The sequence below is a fragment of the Pseudochaenichthys georgianus genome, chromosome 4, assembly GCF_902827115.2.
Source record: "Pseudochaenichthys georgianus chromosome 4, fPseGeo1.2, whole genome shotgun sequence".
Taxonomy (NCBI): domain Eukaryota; kingdom Metazoa; phylum Chordata; class Actinopteri; order Perciformes; family Channichthyidae; genus Pseudochaenichthys; species Pseudochaenichthys georgianus.
Window position 1 is genome coordinate 21910819 of NC_047506.1, and position 12155 is coordinate 21922973.

Below are 12155 nucleotides of genomic sequence, written 5' to 3' on the forward strand. Positions count from 1 at the left end.
TATTGCTGCACTGGGCTTAGGTGCTTTTTACCCAGTTTCTCAATATTTGTCTGGATACAGGGAGAATATAGATTGGTCCACAAGGTATAAGGAGATGTTTGTAAGGAGAATTACTAAAACTAGTAGGCCTAATGTATTCAGATACCCAGCTGATGGGTATCTGTGCCAGAAACTGAACAAGTATGGGGTCTATTTCAATTCAATCAAAACAGGTTTTAAATGGAAACAGTCAAGTGTTTTTTCAATTACAGAATATTAATTAGTTAAAAGGATCAATGATCTCTCTAGATTTTTTGGTAGATGTGATTGAATTGAACTCATCCCCCAGGGTAACTACAGTACAGGTCTGTGGTCGCCATTACTGTCTTACCCTCCAGATCCAATCCCTCCATCTCATCTTGTAGGAACAAAAATAAAAGTTAATTAATTAGTGTGTTTGTGTGTATGCATGCAAGTGTGAGCTTTTGTGTTTTTGGTTATATAGCTACACTATTTTCCTAACTTATCCGTGATATTCTTCAGTTCTGCACCAGCACAACATTTGTACAGAACAATGTGTGTATAAGTTATTGTATGATATATATATATATATATATATATATAAATTAACTTATACACACATTGTTCTGTACAAATGTTGTGCTGGTGCAGAACTGAAGAACATATGTGTAAATGTAGTTTAGTGATTATTTATTAGGCTATTCAGTTGATTTATCCCTGTGTGCACCAGTCTGAGTTATAGACTTGCTATGTTTGGCTAGCATCAGAGTTACCTTAAGGTTATGATTATTTTTAAGTAGTTAATGCTTAAATGTTAGCAATGAACCACTTAGATTTTACATCACATTCAGGTTAGGAAGCTCTAACCAGTAAAGCAAGTAATGTAAAGACAAAAAGTGTCCTAATGTTATGTTAACAAGATAAAGTATACTGTATACAGTTCCACAGGAATTCATGTAGCTAATGTTACACAACAATCGGGCAAGGTTACTAGCTAGCTAACTAGCATGTAAACCAAGCTAGCTGGTGTCCTGCTAGCTTCTGTTACTCCTTGTGTTTGTTCATTGAGGTTGTGAGCTGAAACTTGATACAGGTCCATATTTTTGGTGCAGCCACTAATTGACTTTATTTCTAATTATATAGTTGATTGTAAAATGTGACGTATTCATCCCCTAAATAAAGATCTACGACCTTTTAACAAATGGGCCAACAGCTACCTCCCTTTTGTATCAGTCATGAGATAGTATGTTGTGATTGAATTAACAATATAATCTCCATTTTGATCTTTGTTTGTGTGACAAGCATATAGTTGCCAAGCCAGTATTGAACTATGAACAGAAAACCCTAATATCTTTATGATAGAGCTTTTCAGAAAGGCTGATTAAAGACAATAACACACAAAAGCTAATGGAGCATAGCATATAGCTTCCCACCTAAAGTGTGTTTTGCAGTATGTCTATGTTATTGATAAAAAAATGTGTGCAGTTCAAATCAGCAGAGGCAGTTTAGTACCCAGTGTAAGCTACCCATCCCAACGTTACCAGCGATAGCAAGGGCGTCCTGATTTTCCTGGTGGCAGGAGAAGAGCACATTGGGGTTGAGGTCTTTACAGGGGAACTGCTCCCAAGGCGGCGTCAGGTCTTTCTGCTTGTCCACCCCCTCTACTTCCACGTCCAGTATCACATGGAAAAGCTGGGGATACTTCTCAGGAGAGTCACATGCATCCAGCTCTGGTCTGACAGGGAAAATGTATGTTTGTTAGAGTGAGAGGGAAAACAGACTGTACTCAGCAGGTTTTTTTTTTCTTCCATTCTCATATATGTTATCAAATAGAAAAAAAGTCCTTACTTGCTAAACTTTAGCACGGTGGTACCAAGAGCAATGAAGCCAGTATGGAACTGAATCTGGAAGATCTGTGTGTTGGAAACCTAATAACAGCAGATCAAATGCTTGGACCATGTGCTTTTGTAGGCCTACCATTCTTAGTTGCATCAATAGTCAAATGCATTGTTGTATCACATGTTGCTTTGCAATCCTTAATACATCTATTTTCATAGATTTAGCAACAATTCCTTAGAACAATTTACCTATCATATTAATATATTTGACAGTTTGTGTGTCTGTGACTGGTTGCAAAGATGTTCAATTGAGTAGCAGCCCCATCCTGAGACTGTTTGATGATAATAGTTCAATATAATATATCTTGTGTAAACAACATTATCATTGTGAAAAAGGCAAATGAAATTGACCTTGGCCTGGAGACGTCCTCCGATGGTCGACCTCATGTGGTACACTGAAACAATGACGTCGCCTTGCACACTCGCACCTAGAGGAAAGGCGATCTTACCCTCTTGGATCCTGTGCTCTCTGGATATGAAGAGTGTGTGGGAGGGAAAAAAACATGGGCAAATTAGAGAGAGTCAAAGAAAGATGGGAGTGGAGCATAAGGAATAAAAAGCATGATGTAAGTCTCTGTGATTATACCTTCAAATGTATCATAAATACAAGTATAGATTTCTATTTAAGGCTTATACAATTAAAATAAGATAGTGCTGCCCCTACCTCATCCTCTCGTACTCCTGTGCAGTACTGAAGATCTTTGTCTCTCCAATAAGGACGTCACAGAAAGGCCGACAGCCGCTACGCTGCTTGTTAAAGCAGGGTACTGGACTTATTGTAAGACCCTTGATCATCAAGGGCTTGGAATGGGGTAGACTGGGCTTCTCCGATACCATGCTGCACACATAGCCTATGTACCTGCATGGAGAGAGAGAAAGATAATCGCTTAAATTATGTGTTAGTTTTCAATGTCAAATGCCTCACTTTGTGTTTTGTTATGTGTGTACGATAAGGATGAGTTATTGCTTCCATTTCCATAAATTCATTTTGCACTGAAACTCTAACAAGGACTGATAAATGATGCAGAACTGGCTGGCAGGGTATTCAAATGTCCATCCTTGAGGGGCGGCCAGCTCTTGGTATAACCTGCTGATTAAGTAAATGTTACGAACCTCAAAAACTGTTGTTGTAATCTCTAGGTAAAAAAGCAATCCCCCCTTCTCCTACTTCGTCTTACATTTTTTATTCCCATGTTCCTTTGCTTCTTTTCCCCTTTTATATTTTTAATTCTCTGTCACCCACACATATAAAGTATATTCGTTGAAACGGACCTGCGGTGTGAGGGCCACAGGCCAGATCCTGGTCTCTTGGCGCTGAGCAGCTGCATGGCAGGAACTGGATTGTTGAAGAGGTGGCAGAAGCAGAACATGGCACAAACCAAAACACCAGAGGGAGCCCGACCATCCTATAAACACAAAGCAAATTATATGCTGGGTAACTATTATATTTTAAAGCTTCAATAATATACTGTTTGGTGATTTCTGCCATGCAATTGAACCCCTGCACAGCGTGTAGGGCCATGAATAGATCCAGCCACTGAACATTGTGACTTTATCTCAGACAAGACACAGGTCTGTGAAAAACTGTTAAAGTTGAAGCTGCCTACTGTATGTCATAGCACAAAGAAGTTCATTTAATACATAAGTGTACAAAAATGACTAATGAAGACGTGTCCATACAGACCAACTCTAAAAACACCTGTAATAGATTTTTTTTTCCCTCTAAATTAAGCCATTGTTATACATCTTCTCTGAGTTCACTTAAGGTTACAGGGGGACAAAACATTCTTGTGATCTGGAGCAGAGAAAAAAACGGATGGACCCGTTTAGGGGAAGTTATGTAACTTGGAACTGTTTGCCAAGACCCAGCCAAACCAAAGTGACAATAACATGGTCTCCCACATTCCAGTGTACAGTGTGGCCATCACTTATTTAGAACAGACAGAAAGACCTGTTTCATTGAGTACTTCATTAGTGATTGTGTTGTGAAACATTTGTATGTAGGGTTTAAGCTGTGCTTGAAATATGCCTGACAGTTTTAAAGCTTTATCATCTTACTAAAAGTGAAACTGTATGAAACAACAGTTTGAATAATTTTCTTATAGGGGCCCTATTATGCTATTTACTGTCCCAATTGTAATCACCATGTTTTATACCCGTTTTCCCTTTTAGATTTAAGTTGATATTTTTAACATCAAGACTAAAGTTTCTCAAAAGTGCTTTTTTATATAATGACACAGCCAAGATGACAAATCCTTTGCGTTGACAACTAAATGTATGTGGTACGAAACACTGTAGTTTAAAATACCTTAGAAATCAATTGATTTTGAGTTTTAATGTGTCTGTCTATATTCAGTCAATTAAAACACAACCCGAAAAACATGGAGATGTGTTTTGGGACAACCCAAACAGGTGCTTCACAGTAAGATAACCTTACGTATGCAGTTATAGTAAACTAAATGGCAATGCACAATGTCAGGCCAACGATGAACAAATATGAAAAAAGTGTATGCTATGTATATGATGAGCATCGTCTTACCGAGCAGGTGATGACACACACATTCTTGGGATTCTGTTTGAGCCAGTTGTGCATGTTTTTACACACAGCAAAAAGGTTGTGGAGGCTGGGAGCCTGACGAGAAGGCCAGTTACACTCGGAAACCTGGAAAGAAATTGGAGCAAAATATAAGATAGGGGGATGAGGGAAACAGGCAGTGACACGGAAACAGAGGAGGCAAATGTAAACAAGCATATGAAGGCAGGGAGAAAGAGTGAATGAGTAAGGTAAAGAAATAGGAAAATATGTGAGAGATACAGCGACCTCCACAAGCAGACAGGGGGCCATATTCACTGTGTTAACGCCACAGATTGACTTTTCAGCTTTTTTGGACGTTTTCTGTCAGAGGGTGGCAGTGGCAATCTATAGATATTTGACCACTACAATCTGTGCTAAATGCTAAATGACACAAACCAAAGACCCTATTCTGAGGTTAGTCATCATAACCATAAGATGGGATAGAATAATAGAAATAGAGCATTCAGATTCAAATCTTGCTTTGTAAATGGAGATTTACAGTAGCTGGAACACTTAGTAGTTACCAATAAAAGAAATATTTATCCAAAGACAAGTAGTTATTCCTGAAGTTAACAATGTAAATGATGCATGTTGAATTTCTGCTGTGTTACATTTGGACTGAACATTTCAAAAACAATACTAATTATTCAAATAAATGTATATATTGTAATTTGTATTTTGTTCATTGCGAATATTGTAATTATCCTCAAAGCATGATAGGTGAGTTAAGTGATGTAAGCACTATTTGATATTCACTGGGAACTATTCCACTTCTCCTCATTTTAGATTTTTTTGCGGGGAGTTTGACAGACATTTTTGAAGACTGTGATCTTATTTGCATGTTGCTCCTGTGTAGTAGAGTAGCATCCAGCCCATTTAACAGAGCTATAGTAAATGCAACAATGCATTTGTGTAGAAGAGAACCAAATTTAACGCGTCACAAATGTTTTACCGGCATGTGAATGATGTGGAGTGGGGATCATTTTTGGTTCAGGCTGCTACGCTCACATGCTCTGCCAGGTGTCAGTAAAGTAAAGGAATATATCATGTTTAGGACAATATGATAGTTGCATGACATTTTGGAGAATAAATGAAGTCAAACTTCTCATATCTCAGTCTAGTGTTATAATAATCTGAAGAAAAAAAGATGCACCTACCAATAACAACATTTATATCAAAAACAAATACATCTGTAATGGCTTCATGAGGCAGAATCAAACTCACCCTGTTGGAGAATTTGGCACCGCGGTAGTTGCGCTGTGACAGATTGAAGACAGTGTAATGGTCGGCATGGCGACTGTCGAGGAAGGAGCGAATGTCCTCTACGTGGTTCTGGTAGCCAATCTGCACTGACTCTGCTGGGTAGGTCATCACTGAAAATAAGAAGTAGACAAATTATGAGTTTAACCTGTTAAGCCCCAAGCCTGTTTTTTAGGTCTCAGGCTCGAAAATGACATTCCCAGAACAAATGACTATAACTTCACTTCTAAAAGGGGTCAATTAATAATCTCTTTTCTCAAAGCAATGATAAACCTGTGAGTTGGATGTAGAAAAGTCAGAATCAATATAGAATTTTTTTATTTTAAGGTAAATTCAGATTGAACATAGTAAAACAAATTAAATTATAGTGTCCGTCCAAAAAGAAAACATTAATGAAAACCACCCTTGAATGAAGGGATAGTAGACTAAAAGCTTTAGGAATCCAAACTATAACATATAATAAGTACCCTGTATCAAGATTGATGCAAAACAAGTGACATTTGACATTTTTAGAGAGGTTTAGCAACAAACAAAAAAACCTCTGGGGTCATTTGGGTGTATTTGCCATTTCTCTGGAACCCATTGGCCGATTTTATTGATTGACACCTCTTTTTAACCGTTAGAGCCAATAGAATCGAGGGGGATATCCTAAATCCACATACAAGTACACCATGAGGAGTGAGAGTGATGCGCACGCAGTTTGCCCAAACCGAAAGCTACGTTACACTCTGAAAACTGAAATTGCCATAAATATGAAGATGGATTATCAGTAATCATTTCAAAGTGACACAGACACATTGGATTAACCATTGGATTAACCTTCAGCAGCGTTTTTATCGTTTTAATGCCATTGAACACAACTTTTGATCAGAACAACAGCAAAGGTAAAACTAATCCTGTTTTTGCTCGGTAAAGTTACGTCGTGTGATGTTTGGGTTTGCCGAGTCCGAGTTTTGGTTGCACAGTGATGATACTTATATTTCTGGAATCTGTGAAATCTCAGTTTGCTAGCTGATATTTTGTTTGTGCAGATCCGATAAGTAATAAAGTATTTCTACGGTGAGTTCTGTGCTAAGTGTGTTACCCCTACATTCCACCGGGTCCGTCTTCGTCGCGTTACGGCCACATTACGGCTGCGCCGCGGCGTCCGCGGCAGCAATCGCAGCCACTCCAGTCAATGGATGCTATTCCACCACACGCAGCGCGTTACGGCTCAGAATTGTCCCAGAAGCGTCTCGGTGCAGGACTGCTCTGAAATTAGGATGAATCCTATTTTTTACGCGACGCAGCCGTAACGGAATGTCGGGCAGGCAGGAAGTAGAACGTTCAGAGCATATATAACATATACACACACACAAACAAATTTTGCAGACCCTATCCCTCCATAGTCTTTCAAGTAGGAGGAGAAATGCCAGCGTTCTCCTCCGGTTTACAGGCACTGTGTAAATTATATATATCGAATAATTATGATGATGAATGCATTTTTTTACCACTAAAATACAGCAACACATCTTTGATTCATGTCGTTTATAACTGGAATATTACAATTATTATTAACTTTGTCTGTACAAAGTAGCCTGTCCAGGAAATATGCCCAAATCAACAAAAACTGTGAGCCGGCAGGCAAGACGCACCGCTTCTGAAATGCTTCTGAAATGCTTCTGAAACGCGCCCGGTAGGGTATGACGCCGGAGGAGGCCGGACCAAAACCGCGGCGCGGTCGTAACACGACGCAGACGGACCCGGTGGAATCTAGGGGTTAGCATTTTTTCGCTCAGGGCTAATTCAGAGGCTCAGCGTTAGACTTGTGTTTCGTTTAACAAATTTGACATATCGTCAGTTAGCTCAGTTTCTTCCCATTAAGTGGATATGACACATTCATAGTTTTTTAAATGTTAAGAAGCACTCAGACGCTGTTTCTTGCAAGATGTTGTGTTTTGGGGCTTAACAGGTTTTAATGCACTGTTGCAGATGATTATATACACAATGTAGATCAGGGGTGCCCACACTTTTTCAGCTGGGGAGCTACTTTTAAAATGACCAAGTCAAAGTGATCTACCTACAGGGCCGACCCGAGAAACTGTGGCGCGCTTAAACTTACTGTGCCACATTTGCGCTTCAGATGAGGAGGTGAGGCCCCCCTTATACCCTTTCTTTAGTAGAATTGTATAAATTGGAAGGCTAACTAGGTAATCAGCTCACCGGTGATTTGCAGCTGATTTGTTAGAAAATATGAGATCTCAGACTGGCTTACCTGTACGTTAATCAAGTGGCAAATGTCACAGTAAAGATGGATGATAGGCTAACCTTTCTTTTCATTTTTTTTATTTACATATTTTATTTTTTTCAATGCCATGCGATCTACCCACACTACCTTTGCGATCGACGTATTGGGCACCCCTGATGTAGATAATAGCCTCACACTCAATGTCCATCTTCAATTCTTCTCTCCAGTTATTCTACAATAAGTAAATGTGGAGAGTGGACCTACATTGACACACGACTATCCGTGGCCACACACAAAGCATTGTGTGAAGCCCCTAGAAGCCCTCAGGGGACAATTGTCCAGCTGACTATGCTTTACAAAGGACACACTGCTACTTCATACTCAAACGCATGTGGAACTAGAAGCAAGTGAGTATTCGAAATAAGGGACATTTCTGTGAATGTGTTTATGCTTATGTGTAGGTTGATACAGGGTCACATGACACATGTCTAGCTTATCATCTATAAAGCATTTCTACATTATACATTTTTAAGAACCTAAGCTTTTAGCTCTGAGAATTTGGAAATGGCCAAACAAGTTTAAGCCATGTATGTCCATGCACTAATTAGCATTTAGAAATGTTTGAATATAAATCAAATGAAAGTTTGTCCTAAAAAGATATTTGTTGATTAAAATATTTAAAAAATAATAATGTACCAGATTCTTGATCATTTAGTCGTGGGAGTTTTTTTCTCTCCTAGTAATTACTTCAAATTGTAACATTTCAATGTCTTTAAAGTGAAATTATTTTAATTGAGAGTTTTGGACTCTGATTTATTATTTCTTGTGAAGAGATTATCCAAACGCACACAAAAAATCTATTTTGTAAAACCAAATATGTTTACCTATGATCCTTGATGTGATGTAGGCAATGTCTAGCTCCCCTTTTGTGTACCTGCAACAAAGAAACACATATTTGAAGATTATTTTGAATGTTTGTCCATGCACTTGACATGACAAAATATCAACTCACACATTTATTGCAGGTAAACTATTAAACAGCAGGCACGTTTGTTGGTGGTTTTCACACATTTTAGGCATTTAGTCAAAGGATGCTCTATCTTTGAAACATATCTTATCAAACAGAGGAAATAAATGCATGCCGAGCATGTAAAAGGTCAATCCACCTCTGCATCAGGCTACATGTCATGTATACACAAGTTATTCTCCTCAGCATGCTTCAGAGCAGATGCTTCCCCACATTAGGCTGGAATGACCAGGATCAAAGCGGTACCATATGTGAATTCTTCAATTGAGAACCATTGTCTTTTATAGCTAAATTTAGCTGTTCCATATGGAGTTTTCTTTGAAACTCTGAGAGCAGCTGCAGTGCAGACATAACTAATCCACTGCTGCTGCGCCATGGAAGTGAATGACTGCAGGAAAATTGTCTTATTTTTTATATTCTTTCTCAAAAATATTTGTACCCAGCAGTAACACATAGCTCAACTTCCCGCTTTCCTGCAATTATCATGCAAAACCAGGCTAATGTGAATCAAATTGAGTTGACTTGTTGCCTACTGTGAAAATCCCCTTAGCAGGGCTGATCAGGGCCAACGACCTCTGTGTGGTCATGGAGGAGTGCCATATGGCACTGATGCATTCCTTCCTAGACCTGGTTATGTAATGCACTGCTACTTAAAGACAGCAGCTAATATAACAAAATGAGCGATCAGAGCTGTTTAGTCAGTAATTCCTCCATATTAAAGTCATTTGACCACAGTTCAGTTAAAATGCAGCCTGCAAGTTTCACATATTGACATTAAAGGTGAATATCTGGATTGTATACTCATATTAAGGCCAGTACACAGATAACCTTTCCTAACCCTAAATTGATGTTACAAAATACAAAGAAGAGTATTTGTAGAAACTGCCTTAATTTGCTTGTTTTATGTTGTTAGAAATATATTCCACAAATCTGCAGTTTTACCTACTTATCTCCGGAAATAGCTTGTTGGCTATTAAAGGAGAAATTAGGTCAAGTGTCAGGTAGGTTTAAAAGGTGATGGCCAATAGTCACAAAGTATGCAAATGAGCAGCCTCACTGATCTCATGAAGTTAGAGCTGCAGCCAATTAACATGTACTGCAAGGTGTGGTGCAGGAAATGAAATAGTCAGGAAGGACACAACTGGAAAGAAGGGCAAAGCTGACGAAGGGGAATCTTCTCCTTTCTGTTAATCAAGGTAGCCACGATACTGTCTGAGACCAATGTGCACGTTTTAAGCATATGTTATGTGTCTGACTCTTCTTACCTTCACTGATGTTGACTCTACAGTATGTGTATTATAACTGGCAATATCAATAATGCAAATAATTTAAATAAAGTCAATCTCTCTTTTGAACACTTTTACATTCTACCTTTGATATACCTTTCTTGTTGGTGGTATCTCACTTTGTTTGTAATCACTATAATTCAATTGTCCTTAACCTTTTATTGGAAAAGGTGTGTTTAGCTTACAGCAAAACACACCAAGCACACCTGTAATTACATCCATGAGGGTAAAGTGACAAAATCCTGTCAACAAAGGATACATTGGTTTAACACATTGTGGTTGTCAGACATAGGTGCCTCTTCCTGGTCCAGACACACACACACACACACACACACACACACACACACACACACACACACACACACACACACACACACACACACACACACACACACACACACACACACACACACACACACACACACACACACACACACACACACACACACACACACACACACACACACACACACACACACACACAAAAGCAGATACCAACAAGCACCACAGTGCCTGTTGTTTATGGTTCTTACTGGAACGCAAACATTACAAGCATCAAAGCAATTTTAGACCCGATTACAGCAGCAGAGAGGTCTCCACTTATCTTAAGTGACTATAAACACACACACACACACACACACACACACACACACACACACCACACACACACACACACACACACACACACACACACACACACACACACACACACACACACACACACACACACTCAAACACAGTGTAAGTGGGCTACATCCCAGTGGATATTAGATTGGAGTTTTCTACATTCCCTCCATACTTCCCTCAAAACGTCTTCATTGTGTTGCCGTTTTTATATTATTTTATTGGGTTGACAAAAAGTCACTAATGAAATAAGAAGTGAGAGAGAGATGAATGTGTGTCTAGTAGGGGGCTTTGCAGGGTATCTGATAGCAGACTTAGGACACTGCGCCTTTCACAAAACCACATCACCCATGTAAAAAAAAAATTGTCACCAGAATTCATCAACATTTCATTATCACTCACAAGTCACACATCAGTCATCACACACATCAGTCTATTAAGCCGCCCCCCCCCATCCCTCTGAACAACCAATCACAAATTATTTCAGGTTTCGCGCTCTGATTGCAGGTGCGCGAGATAATTGCTCCGTCACACTGGGAAAACTAGCTTACAGCACTATGCAAAAATGGTAAAGGAATATAGGAAACGAAAATATGAAGAGGAATATCGAACATTTAAAGAGGACTGGGAAATCAAGTTTTTCTTCGTCTCCACCGGTTCGGGAAAATGCATCTGCCTGCTTTGTGACAACGTCATTTCACAATTTAAAAAGTCCAATTTGCAGCGCCATCACGACACAAAACACCCGAAGTTCAGTACTGACTTTCCGAAAGGTGGAGAGTTGAGGGCGGAAAAGCTGGCGAGACTCAAACAGAACCGAACTGCTCAAAAAAACGTATTCCACACTAATACGAGTGAAAGAGCGACAGAGGCATCCTGTGATGATCAGTAAACATGCTGTCTGTTATCTGTTGTTATGTGCAGTCAGCAATGTGTGTTTTGTGGTTGCAGTGAAAATAATAAATCACAGTCATTGCACTGTACATTATGCTTTTCATTCCTTAGTAAGATATTACTATTATCCATATTCTCAAATGCATAATGGTTTCAGGGAGGAAAGGAGCGTTTTTGGATTGTGGCTCTTGCAAAAATATTTTTTCCTCAATGTGGCTCCTGATTAGGACAAGGTTGAGTACCACTGTACTAGATAGTCAGCCGGTAGCTCAGTTCACAGCGTGTTGATTTATTTATGAGGGCAATAAAGCATATAGTGCTACCTCTACCTCTGGAAACAACTTGTATTTTTAGAGTCACCTTT

At 39.1% G+C, this 12155-nt stretch overlaps 1 protein-coding gene across 4 annotated transcripts in view; it reads right to left on the minus strand.

Moving 5' to 3' along the window:
* dnajc6 (DnaJ (Hsp40) homolog, subfamily C, member 6) overlaps positions 1–12155 on the minus strand; it is a 43035-nt gene that overhangs the window by 18849 nt on the left and 12031 nt on the right. For all 4 annotated transcript variants that reach the window (XM_034081268.2, XM_034081266.2, XM_034081267.1 and 1 more), the window contains 8 exons: positions 8845–8894; positions 5698–5846; positions 4438–4560; positions 3171–3304; positions 2563–2757; positions 2250–2367; positions 1849–1928; positions 1542–1735 (listed from right to left, as the gene is read on the minus strand). In XM_034081268.2, the coding sequence (XP_033937159.1) occupies positions 1542–1735; positions 1849–1928; positions 2250–2367; positions 2563–2757; positions 3171–3304; positions 4438–4560; positions 5698–5846; positions 8845–8894 (1043 nt within the window). The remainder of the gene's footprint in view (positions 1–1541; positions 1736–1848; positions 1929–2249; positions 2368–2562; positions 2758–3170; positions 3305–4437; positions 4561–5697; positions 5847–8844; positions 8895–12155) is intronic.